The 24,319-nt window shown below is 34.1% G+C and overlaps 4 protein-coding genes across 7 annotated transcripts; all 4 read right to left on the minus strand.

The window, feature by feature from the left end:
- LOC109348230 lies at nt 48–14,689 on the minus strand. Of its 3 annotated transcripts, none has more exons than XM_019588536.1 (4): nt 14,645–14,689; nt 11,256–11,259; nt 534–641; nt 48–462 (listed from the first exon to the last, which is right to left on the minus strand). In XM_019588536.1, exons 1-4 carry the CDS (start codon nt 14,672–14,674, stop codon nt 317–319), a joined length of 288 nt encoding a protein of 95 aa, XP_019444081.1. In that variant the 5' UTR covers nt 14,675–14,689; the 3' UTR covers nt 48–316. The 3 variants fall into 3 exon arrangements, with proteins under 3 accessions (XP_019444081.1, XP_019444082.1, XP_019444083.1); XM_019588537.1 differs by lacking the exons at nt 11,256–11,259; nt 14,645–14,689 and adding exons at nt 1,464–1,487; nt 3,502–3,506; XM_019588538.1 differs by lacking the exons at nt 11,256–11,259; nt 14,645–14,689 and adding an exon at nt 1,398–1,487.
- LOC109348227 lies at nt 2,380–13,223 on the minus strand. Its single transcript, XM_019588531.1, has 19 exons — nt 12,473–13,223; nt 11,594–11,668; nt 10,680–10,795; nt 10,236–10,350; nt 9,985–10,113; nt 9,143–9,190; nt 8,148–8,350; nt 7,853–8,049; nt 7,446–7,738; nt 7,135–7,284; nt 6,624–7,034; nt 6,245–6,394; nt 5,084–5,156; nt 4,294–4,421; nt 3,761–3,961; nt 3,553–3,651; nt 3,306–3,431; nt 2,962–3,201; nt 2,380–2,809 (listed from the first exon to the last, which is right to left on the minus strand). Exons 1-19 carry the CDS (start codon nt 12,617–12,619, stop codon nt 2,645–2,647), a joined length of 3,066 nt encoding a protein of 1,021 aa, XP_019444076.1. The 5' UTR covers nt 12,620–13,223; the 3' UTR covers nt 2,380–2,644.
- Nucleotides 14,596–16,688, minus strand: LOC109348229 (zinc finger AN1 and C2H2 domain-containing stress-associated protein 16-like). The gene is made up of 2 exons (XM_019588535.1): nt 16,503–16,688; nt 14,596–15,675 (listed from the first exon to the last, which is right to left on the minus strand). Exons 1-2 carry the CDS (start codon nt 16,599–16,601, stop codon nt 14,935–14,937), a joined length of 840 nt encoding a protein of 279 aa, XP_019444080.1. The 5' UTR covers nt 16,602–16,688; the 3' UTR covers nt 14,596–14,934.
- Nucleotides 17,770–24,319, minus strand: LOC109348228 (calcium-dependent protein kinase 32-like). Of its 2 annotated transcripts, XM_019588532.1 has the most exons (9): nt 23,479–24,311; nt 22,477–22,600; nt 22,224–22,367; nt 21,665–21,817; nt 21,395–21,510; nt 21,108–21,275; nt 20,555–20,785; nt 19,957–20,045; nt 17,770–18,180 (listed from the first exon to the last, which is right to left on the minus strand). In XM_019588532.1, exons 1-9 carry the CDS (start codon nt 23,986–23,988, stop codon nt 18,114–18,116), a joined length of 1,602 nt encoding a protein of 533 aa, XP_019444077.1. In that variant the 5' UTR covers nt 23,989–24,311; the 3' UTR covers nt 17,770–18,113. The 2 variants fall into 2 exon arrangements, with proteins under 2 accessions (XP_019444077.1, XP_019444078.1); XM_019588533.1 differs by lacking the exons at nt 17,770–18,180; nt 19,957–20,045 and adding an exon at nt 20,052–20,277 and having other exon boundaries at nt 20,511–20,785; nt 23,479–24,319.

A 24,319-nucleotide genomic window follows, 5' to 3' on the forward strand; every position in this document is an offset into this window, starting at 1 on the left:
ATATGTAGCAGTTCATGCTTGCATCACGGAAAGCTGATGCACAATACTGACAATGAGGCATAATTCATCAATTGTGAATTCCAAACATATTTTGCAAACAAACATTTACCAAAGCATTAGGTTCAGGTTTTCATTGAATACACGAAGAATACATATCACAAACAATACAAGGTTGCTTCAGTAACATTTTATTTATACATAAAAACAATGACATGGTAACTTCCATAGCTAGCTGACCTCAAACATAAGTAGTATTTATAGAGACATCACATGAAAAAGATGACCTGATTAACTCTGAATCAATTAACAAGATTCACTACTCGGAGCGAGTCTTCACGATGAAATTTTGGCGGCTTATGGGATTCATGACCACCGGTGGACCACCAGTACGAGGCCATGACTGAAACTTTTTGTCAGTCTCTTCCCACCAATCCTTGTTTGAAACAGTGCCAGGGGTGGTACCTGGAGAAAGAAGTCAGCAGTTACATGCCGTTGAATCAGCGACAAGAAAATTGAATCAAAGCACAACTTACCTCCAAATATCTTGTGGTCTGAAATGATACGATCACAGACATACGCAACTCCAAATGATGCAACTATAGCAGATACGATATATTTGCCTGACATGGTTAAAGAACAAACTGCACATAGCAACAGCGAATTAATCAGTCATAACTCAAAGGAAGAGCTAAATGGGAGAGACCTCCCTATACCAAAAGGATATTCCATGAAAAATTGCAAAGACAACAACGATGAAAAAAGGAAGTGCTATCAAACACAAAAGCAAAAATGACACGCCATAGCACTTTTACCCTTAAAAGCAAAACAAAAATAAGAATTTGTCTCTCCAGTACCGGAAAGGATCCTGATTCATAGGCAGCTAGACGCTAACGGCGTGTAAACATAACAGTCGGCATGGCAGGGAAACTACAGCCCAATAATCCTACTCATTTACTACAAGTGTGACAATTTGACACTAAAACTTCATACTATAGATAAAGGCTAAATATCCTAACAATTGGAAGCACATGGATATTTGATTGATACCCACTCCTGAACTAATACAAATAGATCCAAAAATATCAACTTTATGCAATATCTACATCAATTATTATGAATAACTGCAGAAAACAATAACGTCAAGCAGAGTAAAGGAAATGGAAATACATCAATAGAAAATCATCAAAAATCAAACCCCCTCTATTTGCATGTTGCAGCAATTCTAAAATTACGTACTAATACAGTTATAAGATGGTGAATTATGTACTAAAAGCAGCGCTAAAAACTCATAAAGAAATGAATCAGAAGTTTCTCAAAAGAGCATCTTTGATAATAAAAAATAAACACAAAATTGAAGACATTTACAGCATAAAATGAATATGAGAAAAATTAAATACGAAAAGAGAGGTAATAGAATCGGAAATTGGAATTGAGAATGAGAAGAAAAAGGTTAGGGTTAAGACCTGAGAGAAAGAAGCAAAAAGTGCCTGAAACTGGTACCTAAAAAATAGGGGTTTCTATCTTTATAATAGCTCATGATATAAGAAATATTCCTAAATTTACTTTTTTTTGGGGGTATTATTATATATCATAAATTTTTATCATTTTGAAATCATATATCCAACAAAATATATTATTCCCTTTGATATGTGGGAAGTGTTTTTTTAATTTTCATGTTTAATTCTTATTCTCGACTTTAAAATAATATGAATTATTTTTATGGAAAAATAATAATTGTGAAATTAAATAAGAAAAAGAATAGTTGAGAAAATAGCATGATAAGAATTTTTTTAACATAAAAAAAATCCACTAGTTTGTATAAAAATACTTTGACTAACACTTAAAAAGAAACATTGAGTATTTCATAATAAACTTTAGCTAATAAATTATAGTGACAAAAAATTGTGATATATAATTCACATAATATATATATATATGATTTATAAAATAAATAACAGAATTTGTAAATATTTGATTACTCGTGAATACGACCCACAATCCAATACAAAAAGATATAGGTGTAAGCATATATATTTTTGGTCCAAATTCTTTTTTTAACATTTTAATCTCTTCATTTCTGATGTTCTAATCTATAACTTTTGATAGAAAAATAATTGTTGCACATTTTCCCCTCACATCTCTACATCCATGTGAGAGAAATGTGTGTATGAGAAAGTAACATTGTTGGTATCAATATTGCAACTACACCATTGTTAAAATTCTTCAATATAATTCCTATCTTATGAAATCATTAGATTTATGCAGTGTTGTAAGAAAATAATTCTGTAAATATAGAGAAAACCATAGTTCAAAAGTCAAAACCCACTTTTCTCACATGTGTTGAGTCAACATTACTTCTTGTAAATATTTCTACCATTAAAAACAAATATGTAGTTTCTTTATATGTACATGGAAAAAGAATGCAATAAATTAAACTATACAAGTGCTGCATAGCATGTACCTTTTTCTCAGTCATCACATACTGAGATTAAGTGAATAATAACATTATAAACAATTGAATATCAAAATTTACAAACTCAACACATTATGACCAAAACAGCAGCAGCAATATTATAGTTCTTAGAACCCTTTCCCTTATGATTTCTTAACTACCCGGTAATGTAATTTCACTAAAACTACAGGATCAACAACCAGCAGCTTTAAGAAAGTTATCGTAGGGACTCGTTGCGGGCAGTTTGAATAGGTAAGGAAGATTCTGATATTCGGATGCACACAACATCGGAACAGGATCAGAAGTTGGTTTGTAAAAATCCACAGCAATATTCTCATCAAGGAAAGGATTTCCCACCTGCATCTTATATAAACTTAGTTAGATATTCCATTTAAAACTTGTATATGTAAACAACAATGTGATAAAACTTGGTAACAAACATGGCATAATGTGGATATATTTTTATGAAATGTTTAATACACGTATGGAATATAAAACCGACGAATTACCTTCTGAAATTGATAACTCGCATCTATATGGGATGATAAACCCAGATTTTTCGATTTGGTATCATGATTTGGTAAAAAGGAGTCCACCAAACATTCTTGTTTCAGTTGAGTACTCATCAATCTCGACATGTTCTGCTTTCCAATCAGAAGTACCTCACAGTTATCAGCCATATCCTCATACGACATATTATATGAAGTTGATATAGAAACCCTCCCAGGTTGATGAGATGGGTCCAAAACCTATACTCATAAAGTGCAGTGCAACTTTTAGTGTAAACAAAAGTGCTTGAAAATAAAACCCAAGGAAAACAAAAGTGTATAAGGGTAAGAAATGGGTTACATACTAAATCTAGAAGTTGATTAGCACCGATAATACTAGGGATATCCATGAACAATCCTGGATTGTGTTTTGTTTGACTTCCAAATGAGCCGTGAATAGACTCATCGTCAATTGAAATTACCGAAGCATCCTGTAAATGTGAAAGTGGCTAAATCAGTCACAGCTCAAAAGCATAGGTAAAGAAAATACAAACATATAACTATTATTAGCTCCACCCAAAATCTGTCATTTCAGAAATCCACTTCACACACCTTTTCTGGCATATTCATGGCCAATCGAGATCCAAGTTGACACATATCATCTGGTGAGAATTCTTGTAGCAGCTGCTCCCTTATTGAGGATGATCCAGTCTGCATACAAGTCCAAAGGTTCATATTGCAAAATATTTTACTTTTTCACAAAAAAACCAAAAATTACTTTCAGGAAGTCAGAAGTATATATAACAAGTGAAAGATTTACTTTTGAAAAAACTTCCAAGCTCCTAATGATTTCAGGAGCAAAGACTTCATGTGGTTGGTGTGTAAAATTAGATAAATCCGAAAGTGTGTCCAAGGCCCGGTGATCATCTTCTTTGGATCCATACTTGATGGTCAGATTTTCAGGTGCAGAGCTGACAGCTTGCAACTTGTAATCTCCAATCAAATGAAGGAAGGGGTCAACCTGAGAGTCCATAGTATGAAGACATTAAGGATATATAACAAGCTTTACTTTCAAGAATCCCATAAAGAAAGTTACAAAAAAGTCAGGAACGAAAATACAGGATTATTTCTTTACAGGCAAATTACTTTCCATTATCGATCACCAATTAATTGCCATGCATGATATTTCATTACTCGAGTTGAGACATCATACATGGTTGAGATTAAAAAATATGCTCTTTGTTTAAATTTTTAATCTATTGTCCCTATGAAGCACATTGAAAAGAGTTTTGAGACGTCCATAATGGCTTACAATGAGGGGCAAGATGACGGAAGCATTCATAAAAGTCTCACCTTCCTTTCTATAAGCAATGCATTGGCACTATGTGCAAGAGGGACAATGTTGCATGCTTTTGAAGAAAACAGAATCATTGAAGTTGCCAAAGTAAAAAGTGATCTTCGACGAGATGGTGGCAATTCCCCTGCAACAAAATGTAGGAATTAATAGCTAAAAGGCTTGACGTTCCAATACAACAGTTATTTTTTACTTTCATAGGGAAACAACATGAGAACTTCATCAAAAGCACTGGCTTCCTATCAGTATATCAATCACAATCCAGCATTTCACAACCAACTGAATGGCCATTATAGTAATTCACGCATCCTTTTCACTTCAAGTTTTTTAGGGAAAAAAACTAAGAATACGCACATCGCAGTAGATATTTTCCCACCCTCCCGAGAAACTTACAGGAAATCTTCTAATCAAGAGGGGAACACTATTGAAGCTTTCTAAAAAGTACCGAATAACCTACACCAGAAACCACCAACTCCAAGCCTTTGATCACTGTAAAAACAATTGACTAATGTGCCTCGTAATCACACTAACACGTAACAGAACGTAGGAAAGCATGCCTTACGAGGTCTTTTAAGTGCACATGATTAACCAGCACTATCATGCACTAAAGTCCAAATAAATTTGAGTAAGAAGAAATAATTATGATGGGATTTTCAAATAACAACATGGGATATGTTGGATAATCCATGCCTATCATTAATAGATCCAAGAAATAGTAAATCAAGTGTCATTCCATATCAGACTTGATTCTCTGCCAAGGACAGTTATGACTTATGACCGAAAGCTCACCTTCTTTAAAAGACATATTCCACAAAGAAAAGGCAAGCTGAAAACTCCGAACTATGACTTCATGAAATGAATTCTGAAAAGACAACATAAACTTGTAAAATTGTTTTAAAGGAAAATAAAATCCCACTCATTAAAAAAAGAGATGTAAAAGAAGTTGGTGCCAATGATGATGTAAGACAGCCTTAAACATTTTCTCTACTCTAGAAGTATAATACTAAAACAATGCAAAAACGTACACTGCATCTTAGCAAAAATAATTTAAAACTTCAAGTCGGATCATGAATGTTCATGTTCCATAATACATTCCTAAGCACAACATGATAATGTAGCATCATAGTCGATACGGAAAATATAAATAGCAGCAGAAATTAGTCCAGTGGACACTTTTCAGGCAGTAGAGTAGTATTACAATTATAAAAATAAAGATATTACATCAAAGTTGTGGATCACAAAAATACGGTCAAGGGACTTGTAAAAAATTTCCTGACACAGACCTCAATACTATCAAATATCAATAACCAACCCACAAAATATGCTGCAATGCTAGAGCTGCTACAAAAATTAAAAAGCATATCATATTTACAGCTAACTTTGTTTTTCTGAATGTAACTATTGACTTGTCCCTGAAATCATTGCCCATCTATTCTCTCCTGCATTTACCCCTTTTCTTTCTCTCTTTTTTTGTGTGGAAATTTGAACATTAAATACCATCAAGCACTAGTAATAATGTAATACTCTTGCAGGTATCATTAAAAAAGAGAGCAACAATGGCACGATACAAATAGAAGGGACCTGTAAGGAACCCAACAATCGAAAGTGAGAAGCTAATAGAAAATAGAGAAGGAAGAACAACTTTACTAATTGACTGACAGTGGACAGAATAAGGAGAAAGAACTCTCCACCAAAGGTTACTCCTTTCTCAACTAAGCAGAAGTTATATTTACAACTTCACAAATCCAAAGAATGCTAAATCCTATACAATTTTACGTATTTGACCATCAATCCATTTGTCTAACTACCAGCCCAACTAACTCAACGACCCACTAAACTAACTATCCGTACTCTAGCCTTATTGAGCCTAACAGGACCCCTTCAAGAAGAAAAAATATTGGGAGATCATATAAGAAAAAAGAGTACAATCAACATGACTGACATTAGTACCTTAGCTCTAGAAAAAAGCAACACCAAGCTGTATGTATGAGCAATTGCTTCATAATTTTCAGGCATATTTTCAGGAGAGAGAGACTGTGCCCAAATTGATGATAGCAATCGAGTTATCTGATGGCTATTCAGCCTGAGGCTTGCAGAGTCCTGTATTCAAATGAAAAGAAGATCAATAATGCTAACCGTGGTAATAAAACAAATTCAAGCTAATTAAAATCAGAACACTCGAGTTAGAGTAGGGTTTATATCACCCACATTGATATATTTGAAGCATGAGAAACAATCATCTAACTATTTGGGCTTCTTAGTAAGTCAAAGACAGCTAAAACCATAAAACCACAACCAAACCTTTACTGGACACTCGTCATTGACTCACCAAGTTCTTATTATCATTGTTTGCAGTAATTTCATCTTCCATCGTCAATAGAGGGGGGTTGTTCACACTACCCACCCGACTATAGGTTGACTTCAATTTGTTTAGGATTCCACCCTTGCTATTAGCTGGTTCAATCTCTCCACTAGTATTTTCTTTGTTATATTGATGTAATTTTTCACTTGAAGAGCGCTTCTCTAGTCTTAGCTTTTCAAATAAGGCAGCTGAAGAAGAGAACACAGAGACTGCTCTCGAGAGTGTCCGTGGAAGGCCCAGTGTCTTGGCATATGGCCGAGGGAAAAAAGAGGTTGGCACAAGAACAACAGAAAAGATGCGATGGGCCACCGCTCGCGTTTCATAATCTGGATGGACCATAGCCTGGAATAGTTGATGAAACAATGCCTCAGGAAATGCCTGAGGAAGGAAAGAAGAGTGTTAGTACCAAATTTTTCCATGAAACACAAAGTAGCAAACCATAGAGGAGAGAACTAAACCACAGATATTCATTCCTTGCCTTGTTCTGATAAGACAAATTTGGTAAGGAAGCTACAATTTGAGCAGTCCGATAGACAGCATAAACTGTGCTTCTGGATGTTGCCGTGATAGTTGAGATATTCTCCAACATCACAGCCATAACATCAAGGATTGGACCTGCTTCTCCAACCTGTTCACGAGTAGAAGCTTAGATCTCTTCTTTTCGAGTAAATCAAATAACCAATTACAGTAGTAATACTATATCAAAGTTTGAAAGACAGCATAAAACCAACAAGTTAATCATTCAAAGTGTTAAAGTATAAACATGATTGAAAACTGGGGGAAAGGAACCTTATTTGATAACTGAACAAGGCATTTATCCACAGCTTCTCCGAAATTCTTGTTCCAATCGATCACATCAGTTCCCAGATTTGACTCATCTAGGGAACAATGGATGCTCTTCCGCAAATGTCTCATCGCATCACTTAATGCACCAATTATTGATATAGAAGATTGGACCTTTGCATATTGGGCAAGCGAAGTGGTCACCTCAACTATGTCTAACTGCATCTTTGGTTCTTTAAGGACAGTTTTATTATCCAGATGCTTAATTAACATTGAAAGCAAAACATGTGTATTTTTGCCTGCAACAACCATAATTGGAGAAAATGAAAACAAAAAACAGAAAAGCAGGAGTAACTAACTAAAGATTATATGACATCAAAGAACTCTATGGTCAAATAAGAAAAATAGTATACCAGAATCATCCATTAAAAAGAGCATATCCCTTAAAACGGAAAAGGCAAGGCCATGGTTTATAGACCATAAACTTCTATCATCGAAGTATCTGAATAAAGATTCCATTATACGACGTATGGTAGTGCCCTCCTTGGCTAAGTTGGCCATATTATGTAGGCAAACCCCAGACCAAAAATGGGGATTCTTGGCATGTTCCCTGCATGAATTTATGAAATGCCGATCATTGAAAGGTGATGAAAATATAACAGATAACATAATCCATTTCAAATATTTTCAGCTGATAAGAACTGTTACTCTGGGACAATAACTTCGCCTTTGTCGTTAACAATTGTACTCCAGGATGGATTCCTCTTCTTGATATCTAGCAAAGGTGAGATTTGATCCTCATTTGTCATCACTTCTTGGACCCACTTATTTTCAGGACCTTGTTCCTCATGATCAAGGTTTGATGAATTTTCCTTAGGACCTCCATAGTTTTCCAAGACAACAGAAACAATCTGTTATGAAACAGATAATTTTTCACTATGGTCAAACTAGATATTTAATATATTAATTAACACCGATAAAAAATATATACGAGGATACAGTCACAGAAAAATCAGCCACACTTAACTTATCAAGAAGTAAGGAATGAACCAGTACATAATAAATTGATATTAAGTTATTCGAGGGAGAATATAGATATGATTCGAATTGGAATAAAGTTCCCTTACTCTTTTAAAGCTCTGGCATAATAATAGTGTGAAACTTTGCCAATAAGAAAAAAATGTCTTGTTGGAGAGATATTAAAGAAAATTCACAGAAGATTAAGTATAAGGAACGCCACATGGTGTAATAGAAGCTCTAGACTCCTAAAATTGATTTGTCAAATATAGTTTTGGAAATTCAGGAACTTAGATATTGACTGATAGAAGTGCAATCATATGTAGTAAAATTTTACAAAAGATGGCCACAGACCAAGGCATGGTGCAAACTATTCAAAAAGCAATTGGTAGTAGTTCCTACAAAAGTATTTTCTCGATTCTCCAAAAAATAGTAATAATAAAGGTCATTTTCAATTCCCAAGTGAACTCTACCCTCATATTCATTATAATTTCATTATGTGGCACACCAATAAGTAGGAAATATTTGCAGAAAAATAAGCAGATGACACAAAATAATACGTTCACAAGTTGCTGAAACTACTTAAAAAAAATCTCTCGGAGAGAAAATCTCAAAAGCCATCATCAGCAGTTATGATAAAAATATATAAGTAGTCATAAGAGCGAGGAAGCTAAAAGGATACTTACATTATCAAACTCAACTGATATGTGAGAGTGTTCACCCATAAACCTAACCTACAGAGTAAAGTAGTTCATTAATTATAAAGGATATGTATACAAATTATACTTACGTTGAAGAAAGGAGGTAACTTTACTAAAAAAGCAGGAGACAATACTACAATAGAGAATGTAAAATCAATTTCATTCCAGATTTTTCACATGGTAACTTAGAGCTACCTAATCTCAAAGCAAACAAACAAAATAAGAAATTACAATTTAACATGATCACCATAAATGACACAATCAATGACCCGAGCTTTCCGGAGAAAAGGAAAAAAGGCATTGATCTAAAAACAAGAACTTCTGATCGACAAAAATGTAAATGCAAGAACAACTAACAACTTGCTCACAATTTTCATACTCTTTACCTCTCCTCCCTTCTCGTTTTATCCTACTCCCGCTACCAAAATTTTGTTTCCTGCCATGTAGGCGGGTTGTTACAATGCACACTCGCCAAGTGCTGGCCACATTTCCCTTATGCTACTCACACTAGTTTCTTCTCCACTTCTGCAATTCCCTTCCTTTCTTGTACTCCTTATTACCACGGTCCACAGGACCTCTCTAAAAAACAATATCTATACACAACTATTTGAAAGTATGCAAAAATATCAAAATAATACCCATGGAAATTAATATATTGGGAACCGATGAAAGGTACAACTCATGCCAAAGAAACAAATAAAAACTCCAACTCGTGTTGTACAAGCACAAAGATCATTTGGTTCCTGACAAATATGCAACATGCCGTTGTCCAAGACCAATTTTTTATACAAATATTAAAAACATTGATAAAATCATGAAATACATACCATTGATGAGAGGGATTGCAAACCAGCTGAACGGCTAGCTTTTGCCCTTTCATCATCCCCTGTTTCTTGAGCTAATTGACAAAGCTTTGGGATAATACCTTCTAAGTTGAACAGGTAACTTCCATCAGTCTGAAAAATTGAAAAGATATGCAACTCATAAGTGTTTCACCAGTCAGAATTTATAAGGATAGTAAGAAAGTGCAGTCAAAATTATATATGTTTAATCCACTGGGCATGCCAGTAAAACCAACCTGATTATTTACAAAATCAAAAAGAATGTGACATCCTACAATTTTCATTTCGTCCTGCCGCGATTGATCGAGCAGTGTGTGAATAATAGTTAGCAGGCTACTCGCAAATAGTGGCCTAAAAATAAACACACAAATAATTAATCCACCACTTATTTTAAATCGCTTAATTCTAGGAAGTTAAGCAAAGATCCCAAAAGGAACTGAAAGTAAAATTAGAACCCATTAGCCCATTACCACCCAAAATATAGAAAAGTTAAGAAGGGTTTGTTACAAGAAAGAAGAAAACCAGTTTTTCAATTATAATAATAGAGAGAGTGACGAGTTAAGTAACCACTCTTCGAACAAACCTCAAATGGTTCAGGCATCATTAGTGGAAAACTTCTCAATAGACATATACAAAGCCATCTGCGTGTAAGCATAAAGGTAGGAGAGATATGAACTCACATTTGTTCTTTACAAGAAGACAGAAATTTCTGGTAAATGCACATGATTATTTTTGTTGAACGGAAATTCTCATTTCGTAGTTCCTTGTAACACCTTTGCTCAAGGGCCGTCACGATCTGGTCACAATTATATAATTTTAGTGAGCATTGCAACAACCTTTTAACTTTAAGGACTTGGAAACTGGAGCTTTTCTTAATAAATTAATCCGACGAAATTTTCAATTTAGTTACTTGAAAGGATATGAAAATTGTTATATAAGAGAAATCAAAGAAACATATAACTAGAGTAAAAAAGGGTGCATAAATAACATTCTTGATTTCCACTGAAGGTTTTGTTTTAAAGTTGTGTCATTCAGAGTAAAAAGGCGAGGATTTTTATGTCTGGTATATATTCGAGACATATTTATTAGTTAAACCCATAGGAATGAAGAAAGTTGTGGCAGGTTGACGAGTATATAAATACTATAGCAAACCTAATGAAAATGGATTCCACAAGAATTGCACATGAGAACAGAGGAGAAGTTTAAGTTGTAACATGGACATTATGATTACCATAAGAGGAAGCATATTTATATACAGAACTACCTTTCCTGTAATGTTTAAGCTTCTCTAATAGATCTCTAAGGTGATCTCTCTCCAATGGTTTAATTTGGATCTTCATTGTAACAATCTAAATGGACAAGAAGTTTTAATTCCCCTTTTACCTTCTTTTTTTCTTTTCTGTCAAAAGGATTATTCATCATTTCACTCCGTAACTTTCTTCTATCTTAATAAGTTTCATATATAACAAGATATACAATTTCATTGTGTAGAACTACATCTAAGTAAACATACGTGAGAATCAACCTAAACTCTCAATTCACACAATACATGATATATCAACATTTCTTAGTGCTTTTTTGAAAGATTCTATACCTTTGGGATGCGTAAAGGATTTCTGGCTGCATAATCACATAGTTTTGATATTTTCCTATCATTCAGACCTTCCTCCTGTCAACTCAAAGTAAAAATAAAAATAGGATCAATATGGAACAGTAAGAGACATCTTGTGACTTGTGAGACAAATACTATGTATGACGATGATGTAACCATGTATCTTTCAATTAGTACATATCATGCCTGTGTTGTTCAGCTACATGGAAGCAAAACAAGCATTTCCATTTCAAAAACATTAGAAACATGTAAGATATATAAAGGTGAAGCCATTATGACCAAGTAGTATTTACCTAACAACTTAAGCTTTTAGGAAAGATGGTTCGTGACATGGTAGCATAGTGGCATAGCCTCAAATCTCTATGAACAAGTAGTATAAGTTCCAACATTGCTGTTTCCATTCTACTAATAAACAAAATATAAATTTATGCACGAGGTACATGGACCTGTGCAGGGTACACGACTGAAGCCCAAAGGACCCTGGCATGAGGCATCATGTTAGATAAATAAACCATTCATTTGCCTTCACCTAACAACTTAAGCCTTTGAGGGAGATTATTCATGACAAAACGCAGAATGAAAATTGCTTCAGTCCTTTAGTATCCTCGATATAATGCTTCCTAATCTTCAGTAATAGATAATGTATGACTTCAAATTCACTGACATACTTAAACATCAAAATTGAACATTAAAGATTAAACTAACATGAATTACAGTTAACTGAAGTTGCTTCCTCCTGCAAGGCCTAACTATAAATGTAAGGGCCGGAAAAGCAACTACTCTTGCAATGACAATGTGACATAATTAAAGAAGCATGGAACAAGAGCAAAAGAATTAACATAAAACCGAAATACATCGAACCTGGTTTCGAGGAAAAATATCAGCAATGAGCCTCTTGTACCTCTTCACTGGCTGTCTGGACCTTGCCCTCATGGCAGGGCAGAAGAAACAAAGAGTGCCACAAGCAGGCAGAAGTTGCCGCGAAACTACACCCGAAATTGTACTCATTTTTTCAAATGCCAAAATCAAGCAATTTGATAAAGGAATTTACAACAAAATATTTTATCAAAAAAACAACAACTTGGGTTGAAATTGTGTGCCTTCTTTCCCTTCCAAAAATAAAAATTTGATTTTGATTGCTAAGAAGGGAAAGAAAGGCTAAAACCTCAAATGGGCACCCTTCAAATTCACCAACCAGGATGCAGATAACAAAATTTGAAGAAAATCAAGCTAGGCCTGAAAAGGGAAAACAATGTAGGACCAAAAACAATGTCATAAACATTGGTACCAGGTACCACCTCGTACCAATGTATGCAAGAAAATGAGGGAATCCCTTAAAACTCTTAAGAATGTTTTGTATTGTTGTGGCTTATAACAATAAAATGAAGAGAGAGAAAAGTGGAAAATGGGAAATTGAAGAAATGATGATGATGGTAAGAAGTTGCAGAAAGAATTGTTTGTAAAAAGGGGGGAAAATGAAGGTCTGGCAATGGTGTTGGAGGCTCCCAAATTAACAAAGATGGTTCAATTCAAACAATAATTGTTCACAGTGCAAACTGTTTTTGGGTGGCCATTTTCCACCATCCTTCTCTCTTCCCCCATTGTTTCTTACTAATTAATAACTTGATTATTATTATTACTATTATTATTATTATTATTAGCATTCATATATTTTATGTTAGGAAGTATTTATTATTAAGTATTCAATTTTTATATATTCCATTTTAGATAATCATAATGTTTCTTTTGATTTGGTGTACTTTATGTTAAGGTGAGACATAGATGATTATTGTATTAATAGTAGTTATCTATGATTATATGGGTTTTTTTGTGAGAAAAAACAAAAAATGTTAAGGACAAAATAAGGGATTGGAAATTAGTTCATGACGATAGTTACATTATGTTTTGTCTTTATAGATTATTTGCCTTTATAGATTATAAGTGTAATATCTATAGAAGTATATATATAGATTATGAGTGTATTACATGTTATATTGGTATGGAACCAACATTGGTTACTTTTAACACCATTGTTAATGGTCTTTTGTGTTCAATGTATAAACTCAGACATGACATATGATAATTTTGGTTTTTTAAATTTAAATATTTTTGCAGTCTTTGTTCTTTCAGAGATATAATCCGTAACTTTAGATATATTTCTACAACTCGAATCCGTAACTTCAGAAATGTATTGCGTATTGTATGAGATTTAATTGAGTCACTACTACTGGCTGCAAAACTAGTGACCAACATGATGCAAAACATAATATTTCCAGAGGTGCAAACTTTTACAATTTTAGTAAATGCTGCAAAGAGGGATTTTTATTGGGGGCTAAAAGCATACTGGATAGGTTACATGGTTCAAATAGGGGTAGAGCCTGATGTTGTCACCTATGACTCATTGATTAGTGGTTATTGTTTGAAAATCAAATGAATGAAGCCATGAAAGTATTAGATTTGATGGTTTGCAAGGGTTGTGTACTGGACATTGTAACTTGTGATCCATTAATCCATGATGCTGCAAAGTTAAAGACATTGATCAGGCTATCTATCTATCTCTTGAGTGAAATAGTCAATAAGGATTGCATCCAAATGTTATCACTAGGAGCATTGATGGGGAATTTCTTTATGCTCTCTTCTCATTTTCTTCATCTTCCATTCTGTTATGTTGAGGCTATCAGAAGTATAACATATCTGGAAGGGGGCAACAAGGTATTTGGACACTCCAAAAGATAAAAAGTAGCTAGAGCCTGGAGTATATACAAAGGCATGACTAATTTTAACAAAAATAGTTGATATATACCTATATGGGACATCATGTCACAAGTATAGCTTAATGTTCTGGTATACCATATAACTATATAAGTCACTGCTGCTCTTAACTATATCTGCATGTGAAGAAAGTGGTACAGTTCATTATGTACCAGAAATTAAAGGAACCACATTTCAATTCTAAAAGGAAAATGAAATAATTCAAGCAAAGGTTGGCAACAAAGAAGATTTCATATTGTTTGAATTAAGGTCACAAAATACTGGCAAGTTGGAAAGTCTTGCTAGACACATGGCCTTGAAACAGCTTAATCCTGAACTGAAACTGATAATTCAAACAATATGATTCTAAGCATGAAGGAACAATATTATAAAGAAATATGGGTGAATTAATCAAAGTCGCCAACAATTTGTTGTCTATAAATATAACATCTTCAAATTCATATTCACATCCTCTGGCTATAAAATAATAATGTGTATAAACTTCAATAATCCATTAAAGAAAATGCAATTTCTTCAACTTAAAATTCCACTCTGTTTTAACTCCATGCCTGCTATCTAGAACTACCACCGTGATCCCTTTCAACATGCTCAACAAGGGCCACTGGGTCTACAAATCCTCTACTACACTTAGGACATGCTGCAACAGGCACCTTCTTTACCTTTGATCGATTTCCATTCCTTTCATGAACCTTCTGCACATGATCCACCAAAGTAGTGACCGACGAAAACTTTGCACCACACTGAGGGCACTGCTCCAATTGATCGTTTCTGTTTCCACTGCCGCTGCTCTGTCCCACCCCATCTATTGCTGTCTGCCAGGCTTGTTCTGCTGAAGCTCGAATGTTAGAAGCCATGTTAAGAAGACTTGAAGTCCATTTAGAAGATGCGGCTGGGGTTGAATTGGGTTTTGACTCCTCATTTGCACTTCTATTAAAAGGATTCGTAAAAGAAAAGCTTGATTCCGACTTTTTGGGTCCAGGACATTTGTGATCAGGTCCAAACCGGTGCTTCAAACAATGGTCTACCATGCAGTCCCTGCATTTGATTGTGTTTGAGAATACTAAGATCTCTCTGCATCCTGTGGCAGGGCATCTTTTCTTCTTTGTGACTTTCTCGAAATTCGATGGGTCACAGTCAGTGTTAACATGATGCTCCCAAGTTATGTTCGGATCTTGATCTGGAATTAGGCGAACACTTTTGGCACAAAGAGGACATATAACAACAGTGACATCTTGTTTGTTGCCTTTTGTACACTGATGATTGGTATAACTTCGGTGATCCAAACAATATACCTGCAAGAGATTGGAAAGATATAGTTAAGCTCAAACAAAGAATTCTCAAACTGAACACAAGGAGAATAGTAATCCATAATTCCATACCATCAGTTCGGCAAATTCTCATAAAAACATCAAACGTAATCACTACTCAATTTTTGAAGCCTCGTGAACTTAAGAAATCTAAATACTTATCGGAACTAAGAAAATCGTTTGACTGATATACAACCCAACGTTAAATCATAAGCCAAATACCGCATGCTTATACCTACGATAAGGTATGTTATATGATTTATGAACACAAAAACAGTTTGTGAAAGTATAACTCAGCATGAACTGAATGAAACCCTAGGAATGTTTCGGTACACGATAAATGCACCTACAGCAACTAAATCATACCAGAATTTCAACTTTCTATCTAACAGCGTCAATTGTTACATATTTATGATGCAATGGATGACTATCTCAATTCCAGTTGAAAATTGAAATTGATTACTAATTGGTTTGTCCTTGGAGTACACTTGATCCACATTATAACAAATCAAATCAATATTGATATCAATAAAAAGATTATAGTTAGATCCTAAAGAAGTAGTATTTGAGTCTATATTTCTACTGCAATTGATATTCGAAATAATAATATATATAATTTTCAATTTCCGTAGAAAATCATAATATGTATATATATTCATTGAAAATCATTTTCACACGCTGTTTATTTGTTTGAAAGCAGAATCCGGTAATTGTATTCGGTGCAGCATTGTTTTGGAATGTGATTAAGATCGAAACAAAAACCTAATAAATGAAAAAGAGAGAGAGAGAGAGAGAGAGGGGAATGAAGTTACTTGGTTGCAACGATCGCAAGTGAAGGGTAAGAAATCGATGAGTTTGCAATGAGGAAGAGAACAATGTTTCCCTAAATCTGGAAATTCAGGAGTCCCCATTCTCTTCCTCTTCGTTTTCTTCTTCTTCTTCTTCTTCGGGTTCAGTTGACCAAACACGGAAAAGGAAGAGAATGGAATAGAATACAATTTTATCCTAACCCAACCACCACGACTACTAGAACCTTCTCTATTCACAATTTCACAAATTTAATTATTTAACCTTAAATATATTCCCCAAAAGAAAAAATCATAATATATTAATGTATATATTGATTAATACTCCGAAAATGATTATTTCCTTATCTAAAATGTGAAGTAATATAATTGATAATACCAAAAATTATTATTATATATATAAATATATGTTTAAAATTATAAAATCAAACAAATACCCTTCTTCATATGAGTATCTGAAATATTTAAAAGATAATGAATAGATTATGTATGTGTTATATAGTGAGGAATTATTTTATTGATTATATATTTACGTAGTGTATTATATATGGTGAGTAATTATTCTGAATCAGTTTCAACTTTCAATTTTGAGCTTCCAACTTGATGTACTAAACCGTTGTTTAGAATAATTTAAAAACATCCATAAAAATAAAGTATTTCGTCATATAATTCTCATTTATCTCTTTTAGACACTAAAGTATGATAGTATATTATTTTGTTTAGTTTTAAAAATATTTTTGTAAAAATAAATAATTAGCACACATATTATAATTTTTACTAACAAGAATCTTAACCATAAAACATACATAAGATAATTTTGGAACTTAAAAAAACAGATACATATAAATTAAGTGATATTATAAAATGTATTTTATGTGGCAGAATCACATAAAAGGAACTAGTGATCAGTCACTTAGTCATTTTCGAATTCTTCAACTGTTGTTGTCATGCTAAAATATCATTGATATTATTGATTCTCATAATTAATTTGCTATCATACATACATATATATATATATATATAAAAATATACATATAGAAAAGAAAATAATGAATGCGTATATAAATTTCATATATTGTAATTATAATTAATCATCATTGACTCTTCAAAGAAAATTCAAATAAATAATAAATGATATGTTGACTATATATAGATCTTTACACTGACAATTCATAGATATTACACTTTATATACGATTTGACACATCAATCACAGTATATAAAACTCTTATAGAGTTACAGGTACATTTTTTTCTCAAAAAAACAGCCAAGGATTGCATAAAAGTAGCAGAATACTTTTATAAAGAGAGTGACAATCTAAAATATTTACATCCACAAATGAAGACTTATCCAATGTTCCATTCTCTCATGTTGTCTCCTACCACAACCTTAACAAACCAAAAACAAAGACATCCTCCAAAACCACACATACACATTCACTGCTAGGACCATTATCCCTACTTATATCATCCAAAAATGGGTTCTTTTTTAAGGAATATATGATAAAGTTAGAGAAAAGAATTACAATGAAGAGGTTACAAAATAAAACAAGACTTCTTTATCATATTTTCTTTTCCACAAAGTAAAAATTGGCATAAATCTCTAAAGTCTTCTACTGTCATTGGTTTTCATTGTTTAGTTGCAATGAACCATCCTTGAATAATTTAAGGCTGAGACTGTTAAACCTTTCACGTGAATATTGCCTTGATGCTTTTCTCCAATCTGTGCCAGCCTTCATCATTGTAGCAAATTCGTCATAACTTATTTTACCATCCTGCAATTTCGTAGAGATAAGGTTAACTGTGATTCCGAATAAAACTGTAGATAATGAATGATTAATGTCAACTTCTTTATTTACTAAAACCAGTTGGAGCAATTCGACTTAACTCGGCGAGGGTTGTCAAAGTCATTACATATTATTATTTGCTCATATACTTGACCGGACATGCCCTTCACACTCGGACATTAGGAGTGTGAAGTTTGTCGAGTTGAACATGGTGTTCCAACATCATGAAATGATTTGATGTAAGATTCTTTACACATATGCTTAACTTCTGTGAGACTTTAAACACTTAACAAAACCCAAACTTAAATCACTATGTAGCACTATATAGGTGCAAAAATACTATATGAGAAGACTCACAACGGTTAAAGAATGCAAAAATGGTAACAAGTATAAAATATTTCTTCCATAAAAAAGAACATTGAGGAACATGTAGAAAATTAAGAATCAACGCAAAAAACAAAAAAGAAAATTGATCTAGAAGGTGAAAATATACGGACCTTGTCTGTGTCCACGTCATGCATAATTGCATTAACGACATCTTCACTGTCTGTCTCAACCTCACTAGATAAGGCTTTACGCAACTCCTCGATTTCAATATAACCACTTTGGTCCTCATCAAAATATTGGAAAGCTCTGTGAAGGTGTTCGTCATTTCCTATCTTTCTCAGATGAACGGAAATGGCTACAAACTCTCCGTAATCTAGGTACCCATCATTATCTACATCCCCCTGTATAAGCAAACCCCAAATATTAGAAGTTGAAGGCATATATGTTAATTAGTAAATAGCATATGACAACTTTTACTATGAAGCATTCTTGTAAAACTGAGGAAATGCCATTTTTTTTCATTTGAAGAAGGGAGAAACACCGGGACAAACGAGAATTCCTGGAGTTATACCAATTATTAAACATGCCCAAGTTTGCTTTTACTTTGACATATTCAAAGACAATATGCTGGAAAAACTAAAGACTCTCAAAATTTGATAAAGGTATTTCAACCTATCATTTGTGGAGCAAAGATTCAAGATAAAGGGTAATAATAATACTCACAGCTTCCATAAGAATTTTGATATCTTCATCTGAAACTTGATGGCCGAGTTTATGCAACCCTACTCGAAGTTCATCCATGTTAATCTTGCCTCTGTTGCCTGTATCCATAACCTGGAATCCTTCTTTTATTCCAGCAGCTTCTTCAACTGACAAATGTTCGGCAATCACCTGTTCACATTAAACAATAACCATTAAAAAATAATTACCCATGAATTAGAATGGTTGTATTGATGAATATTTCACAAGCGAATCTTCAAGGGATATTCAAATGTTGTTAAGAACATTACCCTTAAAGCTCTTTTCTTAAGCTTGTTCATTACAGAAAATTGCTTCAGCCTTGCTTTAACAGTTTCTCCTAATGAAACATTAGGAGCTTTCTTTGCATTTTGTATCCATGGATGCTCTGCATATCATTAACAAGTTATGTTATCATCCCCACATTTCAATAGTCCAAAATTTGAAGAATAAACAAAAGATAGTTTTCTGAGCAGAAAATGTTCCAGACAGTTTAAACTTTGTTCATCAGTCGAAAGCATTCTATATGAAGTAGATTTTACCTAACACTTCATGTGCAGTAAGCCGCCGCTTTGGATCAGGATCGAATTTAAGGCTGAGACTGTTAAACCTTTCACGTGAATATTGCCTTGATGCTTTTCTCCAATCTGTGCCAGCCTTCATCATTGTAGCAAATTCGTCATAACTTATTTTACCATCCTGCAATTTCGTAGAGATAAGGTTAACTGTGATTCCGAATAAAACTGTAGATAATGAATGATTAATGTCAACTTCTTTATTTACTAAAACCAGTTGGAGCAATTCGACTTAACTCGGCGAGGGTTGTCAAAGTCATTACATATTATTATTTGCTCATATACTTGACCGGACATGCCCTTCACACTCGGACATTAGGAGTGTGAAGTTTGTCGAGTTGAACATGGTGTTCCAACATCATGAAATGATTTGATGTAAGATTCTTTACACATATGCTTAACTTCTGTGAGACTTTAAACACTTAACAAAACCCAAACTTAAATCACTATGTAGCACTATATAGGTGCAAAAATACTATATGAGAAGACTCACAACGGTTAAAGAATGCAAAAATGGTAACAAGTATAAAATATTTCTTCCATAAAAAAGAACATTGAGGAACATGTAGAAAATTAAGAATCAACGCAAAAAACAAAAAAGAAAATTGATCTAGAAGGTGAAAATATACGGACCTTGTCTGTGTCCACGTCATGCATAATTGCATTAACGACATCTTCACTGTCTGTCTCAACCTCACTAGATAAGGCTTTACGCAACTCCTCGATTTCAATATAACCACTTTGGTCCTCATCAAAATATTGGAAAGCTCTGTGAAGGTGTTCGTCATTTCCTATCTTTCTCAGATGAACGGAAATGGCTACAAACTCTCCGTAATCTAGGTACCCATCATTATCTACATCCCCCTGTATAAGCAAACCCCAAATATTAGAAGTTGAAGGCATATATGTTAATTAGTAAATAGCATATGACAACTTTTACTATGAAGCATTCTTGTAAAACTGAGGAAATGCCATTTTTTTTCATTTGAAGAAGGGAGAAACACCGGGACAAACGAGAATTCCTGGAGTTATACCAATTATTAAACATGCCCAAGTTTGCTTTTACTTTGACATATTCAAAGACAATATGCTGGAAAAACTAAAGACTCTCAAAATTTGATAAAGGTATTTCAACCTATCATTTGTGGAGCAAAGATTCAAGATAAAGGGTAATAATAATACTCACAGCTTCCATAAGAATTTTGATATCTTCATCTGAAACTTGATGGCCGAGTTTATGCAACCCTACTCGAAGTTCATCCATGTTAATCTTGCCTCTGTTGCCTGTATCCATAACCTGGAATCCTTCTTTTATTCCAGCAGCTTCTTCAACTGACAAATGTTCGGCAATCACCTGTTCACATTAAACAATAACCATTAAAAAATAATTACCCATGAATTAGAATGGTTGTATTGATGAATATTTCACAAGCGAATCTTCAAGGGATATTCAAATGTTGTTAAGAACATTACCCTTAAAGCTCTTTTCTTAAGCTTGTTCATTACAGAAAATTGCTTCAGCCTTGCTTTAACAGTTTCTCCTAATGAAACATTAGGAGCTTTCTTTGCATTTTGTATCCATGGATGCTCTGCATATCATTAACAAGTTATGTTATCATCCCCACATTTCAATAGTCCAAAATTTGAAGAATAAACAAAAGATAGTTTTCTGAGCAGAAAATGTTCCAGACAGTTTAAACTTTGTTCATCAGTCGAAAGCATTCTATATGAAGTAGATTTTACCTAACACTTCATGTGCAGTAAGCCGCCGCTTTGGATCAGGATCGAGCATCTTCTTCACAAGGTCTTTTGCATTATCAGAAACTTTTGGCCAAGGGTCCCTTTTAAAATCAACAACAGATCGTATAATTGCTTGTGCAACTCCTTGTTCAGTTTCTTCATTTTACAAAAGGGAGAGAGAGAAGATTTAGAGAACAATATTAATAAAACAGGGGGGAGCAAGAAATGATGATGTAATAGAATAGCACTGAAGTGAAGGAGCAAAAATAAACAATTCAAATCATAAAATCTTGATTAATTTAATATCATTATATCAAACATAAAAATGTAAATACAGTGAGAAAAATCTAAAACAATAAAGTAACTAACAAGCCACACTTTCTTGACCAAAATGAAATACAAAAAAAAATCATTTGAACTTTATCCCAACCATTTCTATGGCTATTTTACACATTGCAGTACATTATGTGCATGAACTCCACAGAGCAGTGACTTAAAAATCGACCATTCAAGATTTTAGTCAATGCAATACCAAGAAACAATATTCACGACAAAAACTAACCTGCCCAAAAGGGTGGAACACCACAGAGTAATATGTATAGAATTACTCCAGCACTCCAGATATCTACTTCTGGGCCATAGTTTCGCTTTAATACCTCTGGAGCCATGTAATATGGACTTCCAACAATCTCATTAAATCTTTCCCCTGCATAAAATGGCAAACTTCAGCCAATTGGAAATCGATGGCAGCAACAAAATGTTGAAAATCAAGCAAGCAACAACATTGAGAATCAATTGGTAGCCAAATGCATTACCAGGTTTAAAGAACACTGACAATCCAAAATCGATAGCCTTCAGAGCTGCCGTTTCCTTCTTATTTGCAAACAGAAAGTTCTCAGGTTTGAGATCCCGATGCATCACACCATGTTTGTGGCACATCTGAAACCCAATAAAATACAAAACAATCATGCTTAATTCACCCCCAAGCACATCGGTGCATATGAACAGCAAAGAACACAACCCACATACAAACTAGAAAAAAGTACACAGCCAAGCACTTCGGAGGTTCCGGATTTAAGCAGCCCATATAATGCTTTTGTTGCACACATGATAATATGGTCTACTTGCAAAAAAGTGAGCTTCATAAACCAACTCTTTACCACTAGATACTATAGTAAGTCTCATTAATAATATAAATATCCCGTTAATCATGATTCTGCATCACCCAGACAAAAGTTGAAACTTGTATAAATTATTAAAAACTATACATAGTTTTGGATAAGGATCCTCTAAGGTGAGTTTGCCCTAAAGTTAGCAAGGTTGTATCCATTGTTAGTTCATTTAATGGATTTGACCTCAATGCTTTAGACCTCTATCCACCATTTACACATTTAATGTATCCACCAATCCACCACTAGATACACCTTAGGGTCTGTTTACGGGTTGAATTTTGGAGGGAAATGGAAGGCTTGAGAGCCATGAATTACATTTGTGAGATGGTTCTAAAGCCTTTCGTTTCCTTTCCTTCCCCTCCAAAACCCAACTCGCAAACGGACTCATAGTTGCTCACTCTAGAGAGACATGGTCCACTCTAGAGAAGTCTTATTATCCCCATAGTTTCCATGTACACTTCTCCATCTTTTTTGTCTAGGTAATTAGCTTATTAAATACAGATCTAACACCAAAAAACTCCTTATTCAGAAGCAGATCCAATCACCCCAAAAGTCAATGTCTGGTTTCAATTAAATGTTAGGAAAAAAATCACTTATTTTCCTTCAATATTACACAAAATATGTTAATCCAAACACATCTTATACCTGCACAACTTCAACAATAGTCTTGGTGACAGCAGCAGCGGCACGCTCCGTATAGTGGCCGCGAGCAACGATCCGATCGAAGAGCTCACCACCCTCACAAAGCTCCATAACAAGGTGAACAGCATTACCATCCTCATAAGTATCCTTCAAAGTAACAATGTTAGGATGCTTAGGCAAGTGCCTCATGATTTCAACCTCTCTTCTCACATCTTCAATATCAATAGCAGTTCTCAGCTTCTTCTTCGATATTGATTTACACGCAAATTCCTCACTCGATTCCTTATCAGTGCAAAGATACGTTATACCAAACTCACCCCTACCCAGTTCTCGACCAAGCTCATATCGGAGTTCGATTTCTTCACCCGTGGGGTTGCTCAAAACGGTGAGTTTTGTTGCTGTTGAAACGGTGCCGTTTCCGTAATCAATCGCAAAAGGGTTCTCTTTCTTGTTCTTATTCTTCTTTTTCGTTTCCCCTGGTGGAACTTGTGGTGTTGCACAACAATTACCCATGAAGAGAAATCGAAAAAGGTTTGAACTTTACGAGGTTTAGATCAATTGGGTATTCTGAAATCTGAGAAATTTGAGATCCAGCTGAAACTTGAATCAAAATATAACAAAACTTCAAATTCAAAAAATTTCCCCAATGAATGTGATGATTATTGAAGGAAATGATAAAGAACTTGACTTTACGAAATGGGTATGGCGAAATTGGAAGGGAAAGTGGTGAATTGTTTAGAGAAAGAGCAAAAGAGAGTGGGTGAAGAAGAAAAATGTGAAGAGTGAGAGGGTAAATTGAATTGATTTAAGGGTTTTGAAGAATGTGAATTAGGCGCGTGAGTGT

Source organism: Lupinus angustifolius, chromosome LG05, assembly GCF_001865875.1.
Source record: "Lupinus angustifolius cultivar Tanjil chromosome LG05, LupAngTanjil_v1.0, whole genome shotgun sequence".
Taxonomy (NCBI): domain Eukaryota; kingdom Viridiplantae; phylum Streptophyta; class Magnoliopsida; order Fabales; family Fabaceae; genus Lupinus; species Lupinus angustifolius.